The sequence below is a fragment of the Melanerpes formicivorus genome, unplaced genomic scaffold (assembly GCF_026170545.1).
Source record: "Melanerpes formicivorus ecotype bairdi unplaced genomic scaffold, bMelFor1.0.p_v2 SCAF_12, whole genome shotgun sequence".
Classification (NCBI taxonomy): domain Eukaryota; kingdom Metazoa; phylum Chordata; class Aves; order Piciformes; family Picidae; genus Melanerpes; species Melanerpes formicivorus.
Genome location: NW_027142364.1, coordinates 11,571,626 through 11,596,772, shown reverse-complemented (window position 1 = coordinate 11,596,772; position 25,147 = coordinate 11,571,626). Strand labels below are relative to the sequence as shown.

The window sequence follows — 25,147 nt, the reverse complement described above, 5'->3', positions numbered from 1 at the left end:
CCGGGGTGGGGGGGGGGTAAAGACAAGCGTTGAGACGGGTGTCTGTCGCGACAGGACATGGGAGGAGCAGACAGAGCTCGGCTGGGAGGGGCGGTCCCTAACTCGGCTGGGTTAGGCGTCGGGGGCGCGGCCCCGGGGCGGTGCTGGAGTGTTCAGTCCTCGCAGCGGCAGTAGCGGTTTTGCAGTGCCCGCTGTCGCCCTCTACCCGTACGCCTGGTGCTGCGTCCGTCCTCTCGGCGGCTCGTCTGTGTTGGGATCGTGGCGATACAACCCGGGGGCTGAGGGGAGCTCCTACCATGGGAGAGGCGAGGAGCGGCCGCTGAAGGCGCGGCGGCTGGAGGCGGCGGAGCCGGGTGGGTGTTTCGGCACCGGTGAGTGTTTCGGAGCAGGAGCTGGGGGTGAGGGAAGGAGTCCAGGCAGCAACAGTATCAGGGGCCCCTCGTCCGCCTCCTCCCAGACGAGAGGCCAGACTTGCCCCGGGCATGGCGGGGGCTTGCGGCTCCGGTGAGGCCGTTTTAAGCCTTAGGGAACCCGCTGTCTGCGGTCTTAAGGAGAGGCCCCGTTTCTCCTGCTCCGTTATCCTCTCTTAGGCAGTGCAGACGGGATAGTTTCTGCCGCGACTTGTGCCGTCTTCCACATCAGACTCTCCCGAGCCTCCTCGTCTCCTTTTTTTCACCTGTCTGGCCCCTCCTCCCCCCCCCCCCCCCCCCCCCCCGAGAACCCTCATCCTCTGCCTCGCCAGGTGGTTTACTCTTCACAAGATCAAAAGCAGAAGCGTTAAATCGGTCCCGACCTGGCGCCTGCTCTGGGGAACACGAACCTTGTGCTTTCTTGTGCTCTGCTCCAGCCCGACCCCTCTGATACATCACTCAAGGCCTTTCTTATGATACCCGTGTTTTCATGTGCTGCAGACTTATGTTTAAATGTTGCTATATTCTTCGTTCTTCTCTCATGCCTGGAGTTGCTGTCTGGAGGTGGTTCTTTGGATGAAGGGTTTTGGAATGGGAAGTTTGCAGATGAAGTGGCTCTTCTTCCAAAATCATCTCATGCAAGTGTTGCTGCAAGCTGCAGCAGGGGTAGTTGCAGCAGCCGACAGACACAACCACAGGAATTAATTAAGAGTTGTTATTTCATGAAACCAGCTGCATTTGAAGCCCCAGGAGAGCAAGAGGATAGGTTCTCGAGAACGCAGGGAGGTAAAGGTGTCACCTGTAATCCCACTGAAATCCCATGTAGCAACTTTGGTGATCTGGTACAAACGCTGTTGGGCCTTAGGGAGCAAAATATCAGGAAGGTGGTGACTGTTCATGGGGTTTCAGTGTGGGTTTGGATTTGTGTAATCAGAAGAGTGGACTCTGCCCTCAGGCACCACTGCTGGATGCGACTTCAGTCATTTGGAGACACTGGCCATTGGTTCATTGGTTTCTGTGTAATGTTTGTTCTTATGCTTAAGTACTAAATATCCCTTTTGTATAATTCCTCTTTCATTTTCTTAGCTACTTCCATTAATAAAGACATGGGGTTTGTTTAATGTCTCTGTCGGTGATCTGGATGGAAGGCATTGAGGCACTCTCAGTAAGTTTGCAGATGGCACTAAGCTGGGAGGAAATCCTATCTGCTTGAGGGTAGGAAGGCTTTACAGAGGCAGCTGGACAGGCTGGATCAATGCACTGAGGTCCATGATATGAGGTTTCACAAGGCCAAATGTTAGGTCCTGCATCTGGGTCACAGCAATCCCATGAACGCTTCAGGCTTGGGGCAGAGGGGCTGGAGAGTTGCTGGGCTGAGAAGGACCTGTAAGTGCCGGTTGACAGATGGCTGAACATGACCCAGTGTCTGCCCAGGTGGCCAAGAAGGCAAACAGCATCCTGGCCTGTATCTGGAACAGCATGACTAGCAGCACCAGGAAAATAATTGTGCCCTGTACTCAGCTTTGACGGGCTCACACCTTGAGTACTGAGTTCAGTTTTGGGCCCTTCACTACAAGAAAGGCATTGAGGTTCTGGAGCAGGTCCAGAAAAAGGCAACCAAGTTGATGAAGGGTCTGGAGAACAGGTCATGTGAGAGGCAGCAGAGGGAGCTCGAGTTGTTCGGTCTGGAGAAAAGGAGGCTGAATGGAGACCTTCCTCTCTACAACTCCCCTAAAAGAGGTTGTGGTGAGGTGGGTGTTGGTCTCATTTCTCTAGTGACAGGATCAGAGGAAGAAATGGTCTCAAGTTCTGCCAGGGGAGGTTTAGGTTGGATATTAGGGAAAAATGCCTTTGCTGAAAGAGTTGTTAAACATTGAAGCAGGTTGTCTAAAGTAGTAGTGGAGTCACCATGCATGAAAGTGTTGAAAAACAACGTGGACCTAGCTCTTTGGGACATGGTTTAATGGGCATGGTGCTGCTGGATGGACAGTAGGACTTGATGATCTCAGAGGTCTTTTCCAACCTTAATGATTCTATGATTCTGTTCTTTGTGTATGTTTTTAATAGCTGGTCAATATCGTCAGACCATTTGCTAAACAAAATAACGGGTACTCTGATTTTCCAGCACACACTTTGTTAAATAGTTTAAAAGCCTGGCAGGATTGTGGACTCTTGGTGACATCTGCTGTGTCTGTTGTGCACCTTATGTTGCCTTTTCCTCCAATAGTGTTAGACTAGTCAGAGCTCACCAGTGTAGATCCCTTAGCATGTGCAGTTGCCTGAACTACCAAGCACCAGAGGAATCTCCAGACAGGTTAAGGAGTGTTAATGGAGAGGGTGCTGAAAAGGGACTTGAGGAGATTTTGCTGCACTTGGTAAGGAATCAAATTAAGAGCCTGTGTGGTGAGGAGACAGTGCCCTGTGCACAGAAGCACTTGGTGAAGCTGCTGTAAATTCAGCTCCACGGGTTTAGCAGGGATGGATGAATCTTCCATACATATACTAGTCAGAGAAAATTATCAGTCTATAGTTACCATCTAGAGACTGTTTATAGCCCTCTGCTGACCTCAGACTAAGCTGGTCAGGATCCAGGGAAGAGGCCACAGAAGCAGCCCTGGCTTGTCCCTGCAAGTCCATGCCGTGCAGAGCGCAGGGACAGCTGACTGCTCCTCCTTGCCTTCAGAAGGACTGCAACTGCTGTGTCTGCAAGTCTTTGATCATAACGTTTCAGTCGGCTGACTGATTTTGACTGGCAGAAGACGAGAGGATTTTTCTGTGAGTGTATGGAAAATTGGTGGTTAGAATCGGCAGCCGCGCCTCAAAGCCTTAACTCCTTCAGGCACGGCGAGAAGGTGGAGAGCTCAGCCTGCCCCGCCCAAGTAGTCCGATGGGGTATAATTGCTTATTTCTGCCTTGTGACTTAGCATGTGTGCAGTGACTGGAGTGGAGGGGACAGGTGTTTGCAGGTTTTTTCTTTAAAAAGAGTCTGCTAATGCTTTGTAATGTTTAGTGAATTGTGATTATTCACCCATCCGAAAGCAGTGTCCACACTTTAGCAGTCAGTGATTGCCGTGACTAATAGTTTAAATGGGCGTCCCAGAGTGCCGTTTGAATTGGGAATGCTTGGTTTGTGGCACAACAAGAGAATTTTGCTTAATCTTCAGCCTTGTATTAAACTTGATTCAAAATGATGTTGTTTTTCATAAACAATGCAAATAAACCGTTTTATGGTTCCAGATACGAAGTTTTCTTGTGATCTCTACAAAAGGCACAATCAGAAGGAGAAGCATCAAGTTCTCTGTGCAGGCTGTGCTGACTTGTGTTTATTCTAAATTTGTGTCTGGGACAAACGTCCTGGATCTGGGAGATGCACTGCTCTCAGCCTCCATTGAAATTCTGGGTGATTAAGAAAAGCAGGCTCACCAAAGAGTGCAAATAAATGTACCGTGTGAGAGCTGGCAGAACATTTGTCATACACCCCATGTGTAGAGAATAAATATTAGGTTAAGCACTCATGTTAATTTTTTGTTCTTTGTTACTTTTCATCTCCTCCCTTTCTCATTTCTGATGCATTTGCCCTTCCAACCGTTAGTGCTGAAGGGTACTGGAGGGAATACAGCATCTGTATGTGACAGCCATTTTGAGCTACATGCTCGTGATCTATTGTTTTCCTCCAGAGACATCTCCTAGCACATGACAGGTCCAGTACTAAATTTGCAACTGCATTTTGTGTCTTTTCTATACCTTTTTCTGTGTTGTGGGTTTTTTTTGTTAAGAAAATATAATGTAAACTCAGGAAGCAAGAAAGATGTCGTTATGTGGTAGTGGTCAGAAATTGGTTGGTTTGGGTTTGTTTTTTATGAGCCAACGGTTGCAGCATGTACACAGCTGTTTCTTAGTGAAATTATTTGAGTTTATACAGCCTAAATCCACTGTCACTCTAATAGCAATGCCTGTCATGCACCTTTTGTCTTCTTTTCCTCACACTTAATAAAATACATTATGCCTTAAATCAACCTTATTTTTCTTAAGATGTGGGGACAGCAAGGCAGAATTGTGAACGGGTAACAGAATAAAAATGCTGGGTAAGAAAAACTCTGCTTGTGAAAATCACTGCCTTCCTGGACTCTGAATCTGAAACTGACAACCTCTCTGAAGAAGTGGTGCAAGTAGCAGGTCAGATTTCTGGGGTAGATTTCTGGATGGGTTGTTTGAACTACTGCTCATGCAGATGATACCAGCTCTTGTCCTCTATCTCTTGCCTTGGCGTTTCAGCTGTTTCTTCTCAAGTTTCTTGCAGTATTTAAACGACTCCAATGGGCACTTTTGAATACTGGATACTTTAATGGTGTACTGGATATGCTTTGGTTTTTCAGGCATGCTTGCTGAAAATGAATTTGCAACAGGAATGTGTCCTGCACAGGCAGGAGTATTTCTCCTCTGCAGACCCTGGCCTATAACACCTACCGATCTCTGCTTCAGTGAGGTATAGGGCTGAAAGCATCGTCTGCCAAGTTATGTGGTCCTCCAGCATAACTCACTAAACTGGTGCAGGTACAAACTGGTGCTGCTGCCTTCCTCCAGGACTGGGACTTGGTGCCTTGCCCTGCTGCTGCTCGTAACAATCCCCACTAGGCATTTGCTCTGGCTGCCAGAAGGCTACAGCTTAGCTCGGGTGTAGATGGTGATTCAATAAACATTCAGCCCTCCAGGAAAAAGGAATGTCCCATGTGAATGTAAATTTTTTTGGTAGGAGACACAGGCAATGCTTGGCTGTCACAGATTATGGATGGAGAAAATACAAAGGCTTCTGAACCAGGCCACAGTATTTTTACATTCTTTCTCTGCAGAGCTCTTGCACCCACTTTTACAGTGCCTTTTGATCTGCAGTCTCACTGTTCATCCCCATTGTCCACTTGGCTGTGGTCTTGAACCTTCATGACCCTCATGCTTGGTGTGTTGGCACTCCCTGTGGACAAGGACTTCAGGGTTGTCCATATCCTCCTGACACCACAGAGGCTGAACTGTGTGGTACAATGGGCAAAGGAAAGAGGCCTGCAGGATCATCTGGCCTTTTGATAAGATAAGGGATACCTGCAGGACTGCCTGGTGCCCTGCCAAGATAAGGAATGCCACAGAACATGATGGATGTAGCTGAATTATCACGAAGTGTCACAAGGGCACTGTAGTCGTGTAATCGTGAGGGTCGTAAAACAAGTAGGGGGCTTACCCAAACAAGATGTGTGTGGCCTGCTGAAGTAGGATGTTAAAACTGCAAGAGGTGGGGTTGACATGTAATCTGTAACCAATAGTATGTTACCAAGTAGGCATAGTTATAGTAAACTGTATATAAGATGTGTCTGATGCTCAATAAAGTTGGATTCCGCTGATCACATTGGTCGTTGTAGCGGCCCCTTCTTGCAACAGAACTGCTGCTGCCTCGGCTGTGGGGCATGGGTGACTGGATTGGGAGGATGGGCCTTCCTAGACATCCTCTCCTCCAGTGCTGGTGAGGCAGGACAGCAGGCAATGGATGGTGAATTTTCTTGTTGCTTACCTGTAGGAACTTTAGGCTTACAAAGCCGCCACTTGTTCTTTGGATTAGTTCCATCAGTAGTTCTGAGAAGTAGCTAAATAATGGTTTTGGCAAAATGACACCACTTTCTCCCCATTTAAAACTTTTGGGGTTTTCTGGTGGTGGGTTTTTTTGTTTTGTTTTAGGGATTTTTTTTTTTCAGAATGAGAGAATGATAGGGGTTGGAAGGGACCTCTGGAGATCCTCTAGTCCAACCCTCTGCTAAAGTGGTGTCCCAAAAATGGATTCTTTATCAAGTGTGTGAAGTCCACACACAGAAATGAGATAGTAAGTTTATTGCTGAGTTTATATCATGAGCAAGCAGGCTAATGTCAAGCAGCTAGCACATCTTGTGAGACATAAACCTGGTCTCATATACAAAATGGTAATAAATAAGGCAGAAATTTGCCATCCCCTTATCTAGCTATCTTTTGGGACTGCCTGGGACTTACCCAGGTGCGATACCACCTCCCACTCCCCACCCTTGGTTGTGAAATTTTGAACTTTTGTTAACTCTTTTCTTCTTGACAATACCTTTGGTCTGTCCCAAGGGTCATAGAATCTTCAAGGCTGGAAAAGACCTCCCAAGATCAAGTCCAGTCTTCAGGGGTGGGATTATTGACATTGTAATTAGACCATTTTAGCAATGCTTACATTACATCTTCCTTTCTCATCTTACTCCTTTTAAGCTTAGTGTCCCATTATTACCCTTTAACTATCTCTCTCAATCTTCCGACCAAAGCAGGTTCACCCTAGGTAATGAGGCAGCAGGGCTGCTGGATCCTAAGGAGCATTGCCTCAAAGGCATGCTAGTGCTTCTCCATTTCTCAGCTTTGAAAAAAGTGCAGAATGTTTCTTGCCTCCCTGGGGTGTTAGTTTCTGTGCTAAGGTGATTGTAACTTTATCTATTTGAGAGCATCTACTCTTTCTGTTTAGGCACCTGGACAAACATGTAGATGACTAAGAGGTGCTTTCCCCTTCTGGCTTGTGGTTAAATCTCTCAGTCACAGGTAAGGTCTGCATGTGTTTATTTGCTGGAGTGAAAAGAAGGCAGGGAAAGTCACATTTCTCCTGCTGCCACTCTCTTAGGAAGTTGTTGGTGGGTTTTTTTTTGCCCAGATGGTGAAGGGTGCTGCAAACTCAAACTGATCTCAATGACATCCCCATGCCTGAATTAAACTGGTCTGGTCTGTCACTTTGGGCCCGAGTATTGCTCAAAAATGTGTAGTTTATTCACATGCTAACTCTGCTGACTTGCTTAGGGGTACTCCCTATCTCCCTGTGTTGCTGTCAGTCTACAAACAAGGCCATTGTCTCCTCCAGCCAAATTTCTTCTGTAATCTTTTAACATTAATGAGCAATTAGCAGTAAGAATAATTCATAATTGCAGGGTATTTGCTGCCCAAAAATCTTAGTAGAAGAACTTTCTCACTGGACTATATAACCGAAATGCAATTTCTGTTCTATATATAAAGAGAATATATGTAATTTGCAAAAACTAGTGACTGAAATGAAGTTCCATGGCTGGCTTTGGAGGAGAACCAAATGCCTATCAAAGGTAACTCACAAAGCAAAGCCAAGAATGACACTTGGACCTGGTTGGAAACAACTTGTAAACACTAAAAACATGCAAATACTGAAGATTTTCTTGGTATTCATTATAAAATAGTAAGAGTGCTTCACCATTTATTTTTATTTTCTTAAGACCAGGACATTTCTCTGAGGAAATGGATGCGTCTTCCCAAAAATACTCGGTCAAAAAGCAAGTGAAAATTCATCCTAACACAGTAACAGTCAAATACACTTCTCATTATCCCCAGCCAGAAGAAGGGTATCAGGATGCTAACGAAGATACTGGAGTGTTTATGGACGATAATCCTAAGAAAAGACTACTGAGTGATGGGAAAAAGAGAGAAAGGACCTTTTTTGGTACAACAGACACCAAGCTTCAGCCAGCACAACTGCCAAAACCCCATGAGATTGGGCATTTTCCTGAAGGAAATACGCTGCAGTCAAGGAAAATGTGGGTAGTCCTCTTTGGATCTGCTGTGGCTCATGGATGTGTGGCTCTAATTACAAGATTAGTTTCTGATCGTTCCAAAGTGCCATCCCTAGAGTTAATTTTCATCCGTTCGGTCTTACAGGTGCTGTCCATTACCGTTGTGTGTTATCATCACGAGCCTCCCTTTGGCCCCAAAGGCTACAGGCTCCGTCTCTTCTTCTATGGGGCCTGCAATGTTATCTCTATTACCTGTGCTTATACCTCCTTCTCTATAGTCCCCCCCAGCAATGGGACCATAATGTGGAGGGCTACCACTACAGTGTTCAGTGCCATTTTGGCTTTCTTACTCATAGATGAAGGAATGGCTTACATAGACATAATTACTGTAGTTGGCAGCGTGTTTGGCGTTTGTCTGGTCATGATCCCAAATATTTTTAAGGAGGAAAATTCTTTGCTGAACACCTGGAAGGAAGCTTTTGGCTATACCATGACTGTTATGGCAGGTTTGACCACTGCTCTTTCCATGATAGTCTATAGGTCAATCAAAGATAACATCAGCATGTGGACAGCACTATTCACCTTTAGTTGGACTGGAACAGTGTGGGGAGCATCCACCATGTTCTTCCTTCAAGAGCCAATTGTCCCACTGGATGGAGAAACCTGGAGCTATCTCCTTGCCATCTGTCTGTGCTCCACAGCAGCCTTCCTGGGGGTCTACTATGCCCTGAGCAAGTTCCACCCTGCTTTGGTCAGCACTGTACAGCACCTGGAGATAGTTATTGCCATGGTGCTGCAGCTCATTGTGTTGCGGGTCTTCCCAGGTCCTTATGACCTTGTTGGGGGAGCAGTAATTATGATTAGTGTTTTCTTCCTTGCCTGTTATAAACTATCCTGGAAGAATTTAGGACAAGATTATCAGGAGATTGTGGATTCTTCCATTAAATGAATTGCAGTTTTGCCATCTGATTCAGGCTATGTGACTACCTGAAATTGAAGTATGCCAGCTCTGTGGTGTTCTAGCATAGCAGCCAGGTCCTCTCTACTGTTCAAGTTCACAGCTGATGTAGCAATGTTGGGTATTTCCAGACCTCCATGACAGTGAACTCATTGTAATGCATACCAGTGTTTTGTCACACAAGAAAGAAAAGGCTGTTGTTTATCTCTGCACATAGGGTGCGTGAACAGGAGCACGTGCTGGCCCACGGAAGTGCAGGCCATGTTACATGTCTGTCCTCACCTTCCCTGGAAATGGCAATACAGAGACACAGGGATTCACCAGTGACTCATTCCTGTGCAGTGTAGCAGCAGGAAAATGAAGAGTAAAACCATTAAAACGTTCAACCAGTGTTCATATCCTCTGTAACACTTCTTGTGCTTTGGCTGCAATATTCTAACTGAAGTGATGCTGATACTTCTGTGGTGAAAACGTGCATTTCCTGTGTGCATAAAGCCTAAGTCAGTAAAGCTTTTTGTGCTTCATGGTTACATTTCTGCCTGAATCAATGCAAGGAGCCCAGACCTCCTGTGGGGGAAAGAGTGCCCCAAAGTTTGCATCTCCAGTTTTGCCACAGCTGGGAAAGAAAGTTCCTCAAGGACTCTAAGGTCCATGATAGATGATCTACTTCTGAAGCAAAGAAATATGGAACCACCTCTTTCTGAAGGAGGTTTCAACTGTTATGCAAGGGAGGGAAAAAAAACCCACACAAAACAAACAGCATAACAAGAAAGGAAAAAGCTTGCACTTGAGATTGGGGCAGTAACAGTGAACAACCTGGCAAGAACCCAGAGACGTGCAGTCAGGGTGCTTTGGTCCTACCTCAAGTTACTAATTAGATATACAACCCCCCGTGTTTTATGGTTCCAAATACTACGCCTAGCCCTGCTAATACATAGCTAGTAAATAGAAAGGCCCATGCCTAAGAATCTCTGTCCATGGGCTCCCTGCCAGCCAGGACCAGCTCCAGCAAAGTGTGCCTCTCTTGTGGGACACAAGCATTGTCTGAGAGAAGATACATCACTGAGATTATCCCAAGCAGTTATTTTCCCCAGGCAAAATATATTTTACTTAGGAAAAAGCCACAGAAGCAGCAGTCACTTTTATTCCTATGAATACCCAGAGAGACCAGGTTCCCCCCATCAGTCAGCCCAGCCACCGACACTCCTGATCAATGAGACCTTGTGTCCTCCAGCATCAGTGATGAGAGTGACTGCCCAGACCACGCAGGGATGACATTTCCTCAGGTGTTGGCATACAGGGTTGCCCCAGCGTTTCCTTTAGGAGCACATGGAGCCGGCAACAGGAGCCTTGGCCACTGTAAGGACAGGAGGAAGAGCAGGTAGGGCAATGCGGCTCAGGGCCCTGGCACAGGCAGAGCAGTTCCCTGCACGGAATATTGCTGTGCTTCTATCAGCTCCTCGTTTCCCTCTTGGGCAGATGGTCTTTCCTCCTCTGAGGGGTAAGATGGCAGGAAAGCTTCCTTGGTAGAAAGCAGCCAGGAAAAAAGGCTCCACTGTTTTGCTCCAGAAAGAGTTGAGCTCTGAGACTCCACCATGCCAACATGCAGGCATGTAGAGTCAGCTGGGTAGGTGCTGCTGAACAAGGACCATCTGACAAGCCTCCCAGAATGCCAGCACTGTGCAGTGGGAATTAGAGGGTCCTCCATCAGCAAGCTCTTGATGAGCTGCCCCAACCCAAAAGCAGCAAATCCTCCTCCTAAGTACAGCTCCCTGTTGCCTCCAGCCCCTGTGCTACCTTCTGTGCTGGAGCCAAACACATTACAGAGCTGTGTGCCAGCCCAACTGCGTTTCCTGGGAGTGCAAGCTGATACATGAACAGAACTAAGAGCATGTTGCTGCTGAAGTGTATGATCCTGCCTCCTCTTCCTGTCACCACTAACCACCCCCTCCCCAGTGCCCAATCCATGATCACAAACTGCAAGACAAGGCAGTTCAACTTAGGGATCAGGCATAAAATGAATCCTGTCAAAACCTGAGCCCAAGTTGACACTGAAAGCCAGCACCCAGGGGCCAAGCAGAACCCAATCCCATCCCAAGAACCTGGGTGATGGCTGGGAAGCAATTCCTGAGGGTCTATGAAGCTTGATTCTGGTCCAGCTGTGCCACAGCTTGCCTGAGGTCCTGCACAACCAGGTCCACATCTGCCCGGGTGGTGTCTCGCCCCACACTTAGTCTCAAGGCGTTCTGTGCCACATCATAGGGGATCCCACAGCTGAGCAGAATCGAGGAGGGCCTGAAACAGGTACAGGGGTGAGCAGGTTTAACTTGAAGGCTAAGGAAGCACATGCATTGCCAGAAGCCTTTACTAAGAGATTGTACATCTGTCAATGCCCTCCAGGCAACCCTGCTCACATTCCAAATGCACCTGCTTCTGATAGGCTTGTTGCCCTGTGGTGGAGCTAGCTCTTCTCCTCCAAGAAGGAATCTCTCCTATGTCCCCAGGAGTTTGCAGCTCTGCAGGGTATTGCTCTAGACCTGGCCAAAAGCACTTGCTGTCTCCACACACCCCTGAAGGAGCCTGCTGGAAACCTAAATTGGGCTTGAGTGGGTACACCAGGCACACGTGGACACAGACTCTTTTCTGGCATCCTCAAGCATAGAAGAACACTTCCAAGCTCATCTGGATCACCAAAGCCAGGAGGAATAAAGTCCTTCTAAGCTGTCAACGTTATCAAGTGTTCCAGCTGTCTGCACATCCCTTCAGCCCCTCAGGAAAGCTCTGCACCCTCTTTGCTCCAGGTGATGCTGCCCATGGCCATCCACAGTCCCTTTCACTGTCTTATTTCCCTCCCTACCACCCACTTTTCTCTGAGAGTGCCCTGGGCCCAGCAAAGCTGGCTCCTTACCGATCTCCTTTCTCAGAGTGGCAGGCAGCCCCAACGCTGGCAAGAAGCGTCCTGCAGCGGGACAGCACCCTTCGCCCTGCAGCACACAAGTACACAAGTACAGATCTCCCAGCGCCTGGGCACTAAGGGCCACTGCCTGTCTTATCTCCCTGCCCAAGCCACAGCTGAGCACCCGCCAGCTGCTAGCCACAGGGTGCTGTGTAGGGCAGGTGCTTAGCTCTGTGGGCACCATCATAAGGCAGTGGTGGGGTAAGAGCTACCTTGAAGACCTGGGCCCAAGATGGAGAAATTAGAGGTGTTACAGAGTCGCTTAGAGCCTGTAAAGCGACTGTTGAGGTGGATCCTCTGCTTCCCAAAGGAGGCCTGGAGAAATCAGAGAGCTGTGAACAACTCTGTGTTTGTGAGCAGCTCTGTGTGATGAGAAGGTAGCAGGGCCAGAGGGACAAACCCAGCCTGGTTCCAGGCCCTGCGCTCTGCAGACTGAGACATCAGGAAGTGATAAACAGGAAGCGGGTCTGCTCACCTCCAGCCTGGCCTCCAGGTAATCCCTAATATCCTGCATATGAGCCTCATAGGCCTCCCAGTTCTTGCTCACTAACTCTGCAGCCTGAGGAAAGAAAAACCCAGACAAGCTCTGTCAGTGACCCCCTGACACTTCCCTCCATGTGTGGCCCCTTACGGCATGTGAGTCGAGCCTGGGAACAGTCTCCGCAATCACCAGGTCCCCTCTGTACCCCAACAGCTTCTCAGTGCCTTGTGCCAGGTGAGCTGCATGACTGTGTAACTGCCCACTGGCAGGGCTGCACAGCCTGCAGCAAGTGCTTCAAAGCCTCTCCTTTGACTGGCAGCACCAGTAGGTCACCTGTCCTTCCACACCTTGAGTCTGTCACTTCTAATGACCAGGAAGCACAAGCAGTTGGCTCTGTGCTGACTCCAACAGGCAGCACCTCCAGGAACCACTCATCCATGATAATCACTGACTCACCTGGCCAAGGCCAGCAATCATTGGTGTGTTCTCAGTGCTGGAAGAAAAGGGAGAGCAGTGAGTTATTTCTCCAGGCCAGAAACTCAATCTTGAGGCACAGACATTCCCTGCCACAGGACCCCTCACTGCTGACAGCGGGTCTTGGGCACCTATTTGGGGTACTCAGGAAGGGGGCAATTCCACCCTATGCTTTCTCCTGCAGCAGAACTTTCATAGCAGGCTCCCACCATTCCCAAGCACACATCCATCTCCCTGTGCTGAGCTCCTGCCCCAGGGCTGGCAGGTGATAAAGCTGCCAGCTCCGCTTGGACTAAGTACCCATGTGTGGTTCAGCCGCTAGCCTATGGCCCAGCTCTCTAGGCCACCATTCAGCTACCTTACCCTGGCCGGAAACTCCTCTCCTGTCCTCCTCCAAAGAGCATGGGGTGCAGCGGGGTTGTGGTGCCAGGACCACGCACATACAGTGCACCAATCCGTGGGCCATAGAACTGCAAGGAGAAACAGCTGCAGTGACCCTGGGGACACTGCCAGATGTCTCTTTACTGTACTCCTGCCCAGGTCTGAGTGCCCTCCAGTGCTGAGCCCCACCCTCGTCTCATAGGCTGCTGCAAAGCTGTCCCTTGCCTTCAGCTTCCTTCTGCTCCCCATTCCAGACAGGCTCCCCTGACTCACGTGAGCCTTGTCACCCATCTGAAGACAGTCTTCAGAGCACCACCCAGCAGGAAAACTTTGGCCACCAATGATGTATCAAGCTGCAGGGAGCATCCAAAGTCTCCCTGGCACCTCAAAAGAGATGTCTTAGTGGGTGAACAGCACATGGGCCAGGTGAACTGGGCCATACCTTGTGTCCCACGATGGTGAGGTAGTCTACCCCTAGCTCCTGGACATCCACACGCCCCTTGCCAATCATCTGTGCTGCATCTGTATGTACCAGGATCCTGGGCAGCCCCTCTGCCACCCTCTGCACGTTGAGGGCATGGATGCGCTGGCTCAACTCCATGACAGGCTGGCAAAAGGGAAGAACATCTGTGTTCCAGGAACCTTTTTGCAAGGATATCCCCACCCTGTTATGTGTGTCCCCATCACACAGACTCACCATAATGACCCCAGTCTCATTATTAGCCAACATGATTGAAACCAGGCAGGTGGTTGGCCGGATGGCAGCAAGGACATCATCCACTTCAGCGCGCCCACTTTGTGGGGACACAACTACAAAGGTGGCTTCTGCAAAGTAAGAAACAAGCCCTGAAGTTTCCTGGGAAGCCTGACAGCACCCAGGACTGCCTGCACTCCGCAAAGCCAGCAGGATAGCTGTGCTGGCAGTAGGCATGCAGAGAGCACAGTGGCTCTTGTGGCCAGTGGAGGGAACACACAGCCTGAGCGAATGGGAGCACCATGCAGAGAATTGGTGCTCATTTTTGGCAGAAAGGGGAACATCAAGGAAAAAGCAGGCTCCTGTCCTTCTCTGCAAGAATCACCCACAGAGAAAAGCATCCCTGCAAATGCCAGTCCTTAACCAGACATCCTCAACTTGCCCCCTACAATCCCTCTGCAACTCACCTGCCAGGCTCTCCTTCACCAGTTGCTCCAGCAGCAAGCGGACAGAGTCATGCTCCACATTTGAGGTCACAATGTGTGGCATCTTCTGGCTATCCCCTGGCCTGCTCTGGCTTTCACAGAAGTGCCTACGGGCAGCGTGGATCACCATATTGTTTGCCTGAAGAAAGGCAGAAGGGAAAATGAATGTCCAGAGGGAGTACAGCACCCTTCATTCCGACCTTTCTCATTGCTGCTTGTTTGAGGTGGCAGGCAGAGAGCACAGAAAAGGGGGTCACTGCTCTGCAGTGAGATCTTGGATGCTCCCACCTCTGTGCCTCCTGAGGTAAAGATGATGTCCTCTGGCCGGCCTCCCACCATCCTTGCCAGGCTCTCCCGGGCACTATGAATGAGGTCCTTCGCATTCCTGCCTGTGGAATGAGACCTGGCAGCTCAGTCGTGGGCTCCTGTGGCCACAGGGGTTGACCCAACCACAGCAGGATGCCAATGTGGCAGCTCCCCCACATCCCTACCTGCGGGGTGGGAGCTGCTAGGGTTGCCCCAGGCATGGTGCATGGCATCCCAAACGGCCTGGGCCACCTCAGGGGCCAGGGGGGTCGTAGCGTTGTAGTCCAGATAGACTCTCCTGCAGGGGCAGGTGGTGGGTGAGAGGGTGCAGGGGGCAAGGGAAGGACTAGGAAAGGGTAGGTTAAGGCCTCACCCCTCTGGCACGTCGCATCGTGCCTCTGTCAGCTCCGTCCCAGTGCCCATCGCTACCGTCACCGTACTGCTGCTGCCACCACTCTGGCACCACGGGACAGAGACGTGTGGGAACCTACAGCAGGAACCAGGCAGCTGCCCTGCCTACCCCACCGTTTCGACACCACCAATAAGCTCCCCCCTTCCTGTCCCACCACCACGAATGAGCTGCCTCCTGCCTGCCCCACTGCCATCATGTGTACCAACGAAGTTCCGCTGTGCTTCCCCCGTCACGACACTCACCAATCAGCTCCCTTTACCCTGCCCCACTGTAATAGCATCCACCAATGAGCTCCTCCTTTTTGCCTTCCTCTCCGCCACCTATCGTCTCCCCGCTGTCTGGGCAGCAGCCAATCAACGCCCATCCTCGCGCCCGCACTACGCCCGCCCATTGGCCGGGAGACACCCTCCTCACCCCACCCCCCCCCCCCCCCGCTTCCCAAAGCCCCCAGGGGTTCCCATTGGCCCCTGAAAGCGGCGCTCGGGGGTGAGACCAATAGGTTTCGTCCGGGGTCCACGCGCAAGACGCCTCCTCCCCGCCGTCAGGGGGCGCCGCCGGACACAATGGTGGTGTCACGGCCTGGCGGTGCCGCGCGCTCACACTCACGCGCCGTTCCGTCCTCCCCGCGCGGCCAATCCTACGGCCGGTGACGTACGGAAGAAGCGGGCACGACGCGGGGTGTACTTCCGGCGCGCACCGCTGGCGTACGAAAGAGGGGGGTCGGCCTTTCCGGGAGAGGGCGGGAAGAAGACGCCGCGGCGCTGCCCCTCTCCAAGATGGCGGCAGCAACCTCGGCCTGTTCCCCCCGCTCCTTCCTGCGCAGGCTCCGCAGACCCCCCTCCAAGATGGCGGTGAGCCCCGGGGAGGGGAGGGGCCCGAGCTGGGCCGGGGGCAGGGCGGGCTAGGCTCCGCCGACCCCCGCTCGGGGCCCGGGGCCCGCAGGAGATCTCACGCAGGGCGGGCGGGCGGTGTCCGGGGCCTCCGCGGCTTCGCGCTGTGACTCAGCGCTGCGGGGGACCCAGGACCTCATGAGAGGAGACGGCACGGCCCTGGCCCTGCATTCTCTGTGGCGGACCTGCCGCTCCGCGCCTCCGGGAGACGCCAGCTTGAGACGGGGGTTCTGAAGCGGCCGGAGGCCCGTTAGCCTGCTGGAGGCCCGCGGCGGGCCCTGTGTCCGAGGCGGCCGCGGGCCTCATGGCTCCTCTGCCCCTTCTCGGCTGGGGCGGCGCTGGGCGGCGGAGCCGAACCGCAGCCGAAGAGCTGCGGGCCGGGATGCCGCTCGCTTCGGGCCCCCCGTGCCACATGCGCGGGCCGGGAAAAGTGCCAGTCATCCTGCGGGGCAGGCTGGGCCTAGGCAGGGCCGCGGCGGGCTGCGATGAGTAATCCTCAGCCGAGGCCTTAGTACTGCGGAGGGTATCGCAGTCAGAGGGCAGGGAGAGGTGGAGGGCAGTGGGAGGGCGAGCTGGTGTTTGGGGCTATTCCCGAAGAAGGGGCAAAGCGAGAGGCCCTGCCGAGGCTAAAAGTAGCTTGGCAGTCTTGGGCAGCCCCGTATCGGCGCTGAAGTCGCAGTGCGCTGCGGCGCAGCCGGTGTTGAGGCGTGCTTGCCTTCGCCTGCCGGTGGTGAATTCTGGCGCCCTAGGCGGTCTTGATTTACTGTAATTTATAATGTGAAGTCCAAAACCAATTAAAAACTAGTTTACATGCACAAACACACCGTATTAGGTTTTGAAAACCGCACAGCAGAGCAGGATCGTCTCGGCGTGCAAATGTTGAAATGGGCTGGGCTAGCGCAGCAGCCATCCAACAGCAGTGGAGTGCACCATAAAACGCCAGATCTTATTGGTCTGAGTACATTTTCTCATCTGTTTATTTTTTGCTGCAGGAAAAAAAAATAGAAAGTCTTACTTGACTTTTTTTTTTTTCCCCCCCCCCCCCCTTCCTCCTCCCCCCATCTTTCAGATTATGTCATAACTAGATGATAAACGAGCAGTGATGGAATCACTGGATACTGAGGTGAGAGCACGGAAGACTCTGGGGACTGTTGAATATGTAGAGTCTTCGGGTTTCGCCCAGGGAGTCCTGCCGACCAAGAAGGATGTGGTTCAGAACATGCTGTATTTGCTGCAGCCCAAAAGAGCTGGCCAAGCCCAGCGGTCCAAAGAGGATGCAGCCCAGCTGCTTGCTGAGCACCTGCAAGAGCACTGGTTGGTTTGCAACTTGCACACCATTGCAACGCAAAATATAAAGAAACTCATCCTCAAAATGTATGAGGAGTTTACCAGATTGTATCAGACCAGAAAGCAGAGACAGAACAAGGCTTTTACCGAGCGAGCAGACAAATTCAACGAGAGTTCAGAGAAGCTCTTTGATGTATTTTGTACAGACACAGAGATGAGAAATAAGCTGGAGGAATACAGTGGAATAAAAATGACTAGCATTGAGTGGAAATTTCTTGAAGATCAAAGAAGTGAAAGAAAAATGTACTATGAAGATTTCACAGACAAGCAAGAATTGAAGATGATGGAAAGAAGACAAAAGATACAATATCTGGAGCACTTCAGAAAACTTGCCAAGGAGGAGAGGGAGGGAAACAAAGCCAAGGAAGCAAAATACAAAAGTGACGAGCAATCAGACGAAGGCACAAGTGTGGATGAATCCTACCCTGTGGAGGAGGAGAATGGAGGAGCTCCAGCCTTCTCACTGCGGGGCAGAAGGAAGCGCCGGTGCACCATGACTCCTGAGAGTGCTCCCATGCCCCTGGAGTGCCAGCATATACGGATGAGCATCAGGAGAGTTAGGCCTGGGTTCTACGAGACTGTGGAGAAGGTCCAAAACTGCTAGCATGTGCCACGGTCTGCAGGTGGGGCTGCTGGAGTACGAGGTGGCAGTGCACACATTAGGCAAGTTTGAAATTCCACCCTCAATTGGAAATGATTGCCAGAGCTCAGGAACATCCTGCCTCTGGGGAAGAGCACTGGGACAACAACAGCAGCAAGGACTGAAACATGAAAAGTTGAAAGGATAAGGAGTCAGCAGATAATGATGCAAATGCACAAACCTAGCAGATGGTCTAAGGTTATGCAGCATATAAGCCTCTTCCATGGTCCTGTCCACATCAGATGGGTTTTGGAAGTCTCTCACCATTTCTGAGCCAGGGGTGGCCTGACAGTTTGAAACAGGACTCACATTTACTGCAGGGAAATAACTTGGACTTGTTGCTAATAGAAAGTTCCATGTGCTGAAAAGCCCTGACTCCTGCTAGTTTAGGTGGAAGCAAAGGGTGCTTGGCCCCTTACAACAGAAGGGAGCTGGTTTTCAGCTTGTAGTATCAGGTCTTGATGAGGCACCATGTGGTTTTGTGGAGGGATTGCTCTCTTGCTTCAGGAGGGGGGAGGGCAAGACCAGGAACCATTTGAGTGCTTTGGCATTGATGATTCTGAATGTTTTATTCTAGATTCTATTTAACAGTGTTTCCTTGATGAATTTTAACCTGAAGTCCCTCTTCTGGGATCTGAGGTGTGAATCCCAAATGAAGTAATGTTTTATCTGTCCAGGTGGGTTCAGATGGGGGAAGGATGCAAATTTCCTTGATTAGTTTTAATATGGGAAGAATTTTATAAACTGTCATCCTGCCTTCCTAGGATTTAAGGTGGAAAGAAGCCTTCCCAGGTATGAGTAGCTGTGGCATTTACAGCAAAAGGCACACGAGTCTGGGCATGCTTTTCCACACCAGGTCCATGCAGGCCAGCAGGGTGCAAAGAGTAGCTCTCCACCCTGAGTGTGAACAAGTGTAACCTTCTTGCCCAGGTACACCCTGAGCAGTGCCCTGTCTGTGATTTTTAGATACCCGCAGTATGAGAGTATCTGCTGAATTAAGTTAGAGTTGCTTTACTGGTTTCTAAAGATGAGAGACTTGAACTTTGAGTGAAACCCAGTGCAGAGATCTCTGGTGAGATTCCCAAGCCCTGCCAGACCACACTGAAAATGAAAATAACCCAAGTCTATTTGTCCACAGAGGTTCTCTGGTAGAAAAAGCATAAACTTGCCTGGTTTTCAAATTTACCTTTCAGTGTGAATGTTGGTTTCCCCACTCCAGTATCTCAGCTTTTCCCCATTTCTTTCCTTTCTGCCCTGGACATCATATTACTGACATTAACTTCATGCTGTTTCATTCTTTGGCTTTTGCTCCCTTTAACAATAAATGCATGTATGAATAATTTTGACAGTTCCTTTAGTTTTGATGAATCAGTTCCTGGACTGTTTTGAAGTCCTATGCCAAAGGAGGAATGAAATGCAGATTTGCTGCTGGTCTGACTGGGACACAGCAGAGCCAGTGAGTGCCACAGGCAGGGGCTGGGCCCCTGCTGCCCAGGCAGGCACCAGACTACCTGTGTTCTGTCCCTCTGCCTGTGGATGGATCCGTCCGGCTCCAAGCGATGCATCAGCTTCCCAGTGACCTTGCTTGTTAGTAATTCCTGGGATCCTTACTCTGTGTCTCTGAGATGTTCTTTATGGTAAGTTGCTCCAAAATATTTAGTGAACTCCGTGTACTCCGCATCACTTGTAGTGTTGTTACAGGTTTAATAGCACGTGCCACCTTCTGCAACACCCTTCAGCCTCTGCTGCTTGAGAGTTTGCAGCTCGCTCTCTCCTTCTCTCTCTGACATGCTTCACTGACTTCCCCGTGCAAACTGTGTCACATTTAAACTATTTGCCTTCCAGCCCTGAGGTGCTGGACTTGAGCCTCTCACTGGGCTTTTACACCAGCAGCTCTGTTTCAGCAGGGAATATAGCCAAGCTCGGACCTCCCCGAGGTAGATTTTTGTTTGTTTTTTAAATAACTGCTGTAACCCCTCCCTTTGTATTACCGATATAGCTGACAATATAAGTGCTCGCGTGTAAAGTAAATCCACCAGGGTTGACTTGACTATGGAACACAGCTGTTCAGTACTTTATGATTTTCAGGGATTCAGGGAACTTAAGGTTGTTGAATCTGACGTCCTGTACACCACAGGAAATTGCATTTCATTCACAAGCCTCGCACTCAGCCTACTAGTTCCAGTATAAATGATTTGTCTTGCAGAGCTGAAGACGTTAGGAGTCTGCTGTCTTCTGCAGTTACACAATTAGCGGTTTGTCATCTTTGCTGATTGAAAAAAGTTAAATAAGGGCAAAGAAAAAAAAGTCCAACCATCTTCCACGCTGTGATTCTTTTCATGACATCTTGTACAGGCTGAGCAGTGTTTATTGCATTTAAATCATATTTGTTACTTTTAACTGGGTTTGACTGTGGATGGAGCCAAAGCCTGGCTCTGTTTCTGCTGCAATGGGGGAAAATTTCTAAACGATGTATCTGATTACTTTTCTTTGGGACCATGGTGCCTTTTTAATCAGGACAGTAAATCTTGTCCCAGGATTCTGTACTTTTGTACGTTAACAGTTGTTGACTTTCCTTTTTTGGTGTGTCCCAAATAAATTAATATAACTGACCTCTGGGCTTTTGTTTCTTCTTTCTAAAGGGGGAGGAAAGAGGAAACTGAAGCTAAAATAAAGTTCTCTGCTCCAGCTTTCCCTCCTGGGCTCTTGGAGGAGCAGCTGTGAAGTGTGCTGGTGGACCTGCTCTCATCCAGACACTGCAGGACAGCCATAGGGCAGCTGCTAAAAATGGGAGTCTAGGACTGAGACCCTGCCTAAAACCCTTTTTTAACCAAAAATTCCAGAGCCTGGAGCAGCCAAAGGTGAGCAGAGAGGTATAAGACCTCTGCACGTGGTAGCAGCATTTCACTTGGGCTTTTTGTGTCCTTCAGGCTTGGGGAGATGGGTGTTGGAGACAAGTTGTTCCTCACAGGTGGGCTTTTCTGCCTTTTCTCTTCTGACTGGTTGAGGGATGTGTTGTATGTGATGAGCACAAGGCAGGTGGTGTTTGCACTGTGGGATCTTGGCAGGGAAGGAAAATGGGAAAGGAAGAAATGCTGGAAAAGGATATACTTGTTTCAAAAGGTTTTTGCAGGAGAAGGGAATCACGATGCATCCCAGGGGCAACAAGTACTTTTGGTGGACAGCAAATTCCTGATTTAACTAGGCGTTTGTGGAGAAACATCTTCAGCCTTTGTGGTTAGTTTTGAGTTCAAACCAAGCTCTCTGACCTTGAACCTTTTGCTCCGATTTCTGCAAGGGGAGCAATAGAAGAGGACATACAGTATCACAGTATAACTTAGGTTGGAAAGGACCTCAAGGATCATCGAGTCCAACCTATCAACACAGACCTCATGACTAGACCATGGCACCAAGTGCCACGTCCAATCTCCTCTTGAACGCCTCCAGGGACGGTGCCCTGGGCAGGACTTTCCAATGGCGAACGACTCACTTGGTGAAGAACTTTCTCCTCACCTCGAGTCTAAACCTCCCCTGGCACAGCTTGAGACTCTGTCCCCTTGTTCTGGTGCTGGTTGCCTGGGAGAAGAGACCAACCCCTTCCTGGCTACAACCACCTTTCAGGTAGTTGTAGAGGGCAATGAGGTCACCCCTGAGCCTCCTCTTCTCCAGGCTAAACAATCCCAGCTCCCTCAGCCTCTCCTCATAGGGCTTGTGTTCAAGGCCTCTCCCCAGCCTTGTTGCCCTTCTCTGGACACGTTCAAGTGTCTCGATGTCCTTCTTAAACTGAACCAAAACCGCACCATGGCCTGGCTGCTTTGTACCCCACCTTGAGCACTCACATCCAGGCAGGACTTGTGCCAGCTCTAAGGAGACTTTTGCACCCCTCTTCAAATAGCAGCTGACTTCTCACAGCCCTTAAAAGTGCCTTGTAGCTGGCAAGGCCTGCTGCTCCAAGTGAGGTCATACAGAAATGCCCATATGATCTCCCCAGATGTATGTGTGTCTTCATGTGGCAGCTGCTGCTCTGCTTCCTGCCTAGCAACTCAGAAAGGGGAAGAAGAAACTTGAGAAAACAGGCCAAAATGCAAATGAGTGCACTACTGAGCAGGCTGGATGTGGAAATCAAACTGTGAGTCAGAGCACAAGAACTGTCACAGAGCTGGAATTCAAAACAAGTCTGTGCATGGTGCTGGGGGGCATGTGGCTGCACTGGGCCTGCAATAGAGTTACTGCTGTCACAGGTGGGTGGGCATGGCAAGCACTGGAGCCTTGTCTTAGAGGTGACACCAGACCAGGGAAGTGACAGGGTGACAAAGGCAGGGTGATTGTGACAAATTGTAGCACTGCAGATGGTTTTCTGGGTGAAATGGTTTTCCTGGTAAGGTGTGGAGCAGAGCTGAGACTGTGTCATAATGTGCTTGTGCTCAGCACCTGTGGATGGGCTACAGGACAGCTCCAGGACAGGAGAGGAATCTCCCATTTTGCCCAACAACCACGTTTTGTCCCCTGACGGGGAGTGTGTTTGATAGGCAGGGTCAAAGCTGTCCCTGCTGTGACAGTGTTGGGCACTGAAATCCTGGTGTGGGGCAGAGGAAGCCAGCACTGTGCATGCCTGACACCTATCATGTGGCCTGTGGTACTTCCACAGGAAAAGTCCCTCCTAAATAGTGAAAGGAGTTTGTAATCAGACAGGGTACCTCCTGCTCTTGCAGAGGATGTCTCATGTTCTTCTCTAGTTTCTAGGCAGAAGCTGCTTCCTCTTAGAATGGCTCTGAAGCCAATAGATACCTCTCCAGTCTTTCAGGACTTGCTACTGAATGTTCCTACCTGTATTGCCCCGCAACAGAGCATCCCCTCTTGTGCTTCACTCCTTCTCAGGCTAGGTTGTGCCATAGAGCAGGCACGAGTGCTGCCTAACAGTGTGGAGATGTCTGTGGCAGGCCACAGCACCCCCAGCTGAGCCTTCTAAGCAGCAGGAACACATCTCCAGAGGGAGGGAGGCTGGAAATTAATCATAGGGAAATCCCAACCATTTGGGAACAGGAATAGAAACTTTGGAGTTTTCTCTTACCCAGCCACTTGATACAGAGCAGCCAGACCTCCCCAGACTTATCTATGACAGATGCTTCCAAGGAACCAGTTTTCCTCAGCTCCCGAGTTTTTCACAACTGTGTATGTCCAGTGAAATCACTTTAGTGCCCAATTTCCTGGCATGAATTCTGAACAGAGCTGTGGAATATTCCCTTGTCCCCTAGTGTCAGGGGGGAAACACTAGCCACATTTTCTGTGGCTTAGTTTCTAGATGAGAGCAGCAGATGTTACGGAAAGTCCAGAAATTTTGGGATGAGGCTGGTCTGACCACAGGGATTACATGTTCTAGTTGAGGATGCCCCTGCTTACTGCAGAGGGGGTTGGACTAGAGGACCTTTGGAGGTCCCTTCCAACCCAGACCATTCTATGAGAGGTGGGCACCCCTGTGCCAACACCCTGGCTGACCCCTTCTCCCCATACACCTGGTATGGTCACTGTGAGGTTCACAGTGTCCTTCACCAGCAGCAGCAGCTAATGTCATGTTGATGCCTTGGGCTGGGGATTCAATGGTACTGTGGGGAAAAGCCCAGCCCACAGGGACAGTCTGTGGTGAGAGGGATGGTCTCAGGTTACACATAAATAAGCGGGACTGCAGGGTGCTGATGAGATTCCCACTGTAGGGAACAAATTAAAGTGGAACATTAGGGCAAGCTGCTTGGCCCCAGCAGTGTTCCTGCAGCATGGCTGGGCTGAGGAGTGAGGGGGACCTGCGGCACCTGCTGAAGCTGCACCGCACCGAGATTGCCATGGCAGTGGATGATGTCTTCCCGCTGCTGCATGGCCTGGTTGATCATGATGTAGTCCCGGAGCACATCTTCAAGGTGAGGCTGAAGGGTGGGAGAAAATGTCTAAGCCACAGGGGCTAGGGCCAGGTGGCAGCACTAGGACATGCACCGACAGCCATGGTGGCACCAGCAGGAGACGCTGAGCCGGACAGAGCGGGAGGGCTCCCACCGCGCTTTCCATGCGCTGCTCACCTGGCTGCTGGGCCGTGATGCTGCCACTGTCCGTGACTTCTGGGCTGTCCTCTTCAAGGACTACAACCTGGAGCGATACGCTCGTCTCTGGCCCCTCCGGGGTGTCTTCCCTAGAGGTAGGAGTAGGACAGAGAAGGACAGAGAGACCAGCGCCCCCAGGGGCTGCTGGCAGACAGGGTCGGCGCCTGGGGCCAGCTGTGCCTACTCCTCTCTCTGTCCCTTTTGCAGAGGTGGAACTGGGACGACAGCGCCGCAGCAGGCACCTTTCCCCCAGCACCACAGCACCAGCCTCACACAGACCGCAAGGCAAGAGGAAGGCCCCTGAGGAGCAAGATGCGGCCCGAGCCGTGCGGCCCTCCCCACGGCGTGGCACCAGTCCTGGTAGAGAGACCCGTAGCAGTATGGAGATGGGGTGAGGTGCTGTGGTGTTCTCCAAGGCACAGCACGGTGCTGCGTCACCTCATGCCCACTTTTACAATCCACAGGACCTCTTGCAAAAGCAAAGACTGTGAAGAAGCCAGAGGGCTCGGATACCCCTTGCAGCAGCGGTCAGTGCTGAAACCTCTGGGGCAGCATTTGCCTGTGGGACCCTGTCTGCCTGCAGCCAAGGGCAGGGGGCTTTGCTCACCTTGCTGAACTCCCTCTTTGTCAGCAGCCCTGCAGGCAGCAGCCACCTCAGTGCAGAGATCAGTGGCTGTGGCAGGCAGTGAGGTGCCTGTCACCCATGGGGCCATCGAGGGCATCCTTATCAAACATGTGCTGGAGCCAGGTAGGAGCTCAGCCCATACAATCTCATATGCAGTTTTCTCCCCGAATTCAGAAGCTTCCCCTCACGAAGACTTCCCAGGCTGGGGGGTGGACAGGGAGAGGGCCCCACCAAGAGCTGTCATGGCATCTCTTGCAGGCAGCAAAGACAGGGATGAACCATACACTCCAACCACCTGTGAGGAGCTGGAGACCAGGAGCAGAAGTCGCAGCCTGAAGCCCCCGACCCAGCCTAAGGCATCCCAAAGTGTACGGAACCCCCCTCACGTTCACCCCATCTTCTGCAGCCACCTGAGGCTGCAGCAG

General features: G+C 50.7%; 3 protein-coding genes across 14 annotated transcripts; 2 read left to right on the top strand and 1 right to left on the bottom strand.

Annotated features, from left to right (window-relative positions):
• Nucleotides 1-23: 23 nt before the first annotated feature.
• Nucleotides 24-9,472, top strand: SLC35G2 (solute carrier family 35 member G2). Of its 4 annotated transcripts, none has more exons than XM_068145370.1 (3): nt 24-353; nt 6,922-6,995; nt 7,691-9,472. In XM_068145370.1, exon 3 carries the CDS (start codon nt 7,713-7,715, stop codon nt 8,931-8,933), a length of 1,221 nt encoding a protein of 406 aa, XP_068001471.1. In that variant the 5' UTR covers nt 24-353; nt 6,922-6,995; nt 7,691-7,712; the 3' UTR covers nt 8,934-9,472. The 4 variants fall into 4 exon arrangements, with proteins under 4 accessions (XP_068001471.1, XP_068001469.1, XP_068001472.1 ...); XM_068145368.1 differs by having other exon boundaries at nt 24-371; XM_068145371.1 differs by lacking the exon at nt 24-353 and adding an exon at nt 4,789-4,964.
• A 592-nt stretch (nt 9,473-10,064) lies between these two features.
• Nucleotides 10,065-15,834, bottom strand: SCLY (selenocysteine lyase). 9 transcript variants are annotated; one of them, XM_068145360.1, is made up of 14 exons: nt 15,738-15,834; nt 15,093-15,175; nt 14,905-15,017; nt 14,702-14,802; nt 14,396-14,552; nt 13,932-14,059; nt 13,677-13,841; nt 13,217-13,323; nt 12,836-12,872; nt 12,374-12,457; nt 12,111-12,213; nt 11,851-11,926; nt 11,118-11,237; nt 10,065-10,299 (listed from the first exon to the last, which is right to left on the bottom strand). In XM_068145360.1, exons 2-14 carry the CDS (start codon nt 15,140-15,142, stop codon nt 10,179-10,181), a joined length of 1,362 nt encoding a protein of 453 aa, XP_068001461.1. In that variant the 5' UTR covers nt 15,143-15,175; nt 15,738-15,834; the 3' UTR covers nt 10,065-10,178. The 9 variants fall into 9 exon arrangements, with proteins under 9 accessions (XP_068001461.1, XP_068001460.1, XP_068001459.1 ...); XM_068145359.1 differs by having other exon boundaries at nt 15,093-15,206; nt 15,738-15,813; XM_068145358.1 differs by having other exon boundaries at nt 15,093-15,206; nt 15,625-15,787.
• Nucleotides 15,810-20,620, top strand: LOC137444536 (uncharacterized). Its single transcript, XM_068145372.1, has 2 exons — nt 15,810-15,982; nt 17,091-20,620. The coding sequence occupies exon 2, from the start codon at nt 17,124-17,126 to the stop codon at nt 17,970-17,972; it is 849 nt and encodes a 282-aa protein (XP_068001473.1). The 5' UTR covers nt 15,810-15,982; nt 17,091-17,123; the 3' UTR covers nt 17,973-20,620.
• The last annotated feature ends 4,527 nt before the right edge of the window (nt 20,621-25,147 follow it).

Bases quoted from the DNA above. Each gene is read 5' to 3' on its own strand.
- SLC35G2 (XM_068145370.1), top strand. From the start codon at position 7,713: ATGGATGCGTCTTCCCAAAAATACTCGGTCAAAAAGCAAGTGAAAATT.
- SCLY (XM_068145360.1), bottom strand. From the start codon at position 15,142: ATGGGCACTGGGACGGAGCTGACAGAGGCACGATGCGACGTGCCAGAG. The intron at 14,060-14,395 runs GTGAGTTGCAGA...CTTACTTTGCAG, and splicing joins GGTGAAGGAGAGCCTGGCAG to AAGCCACCTTTGTAGTTGTG. The intron at 11,238-11,850 runs GTAAGGAGCCAG...TACCTGTTTCAG, and splicing joins CACTCTGAGAAAGGAGATCG to GCCCTCCTCGATTCTGCTCA.
- LOC137444536 (XM_068145372.1), top strand. From the start codon at position 17,124: ATGGAATCACTGGATACTGAGGTGAGAGCACGGAAGACTCTGGGGACT.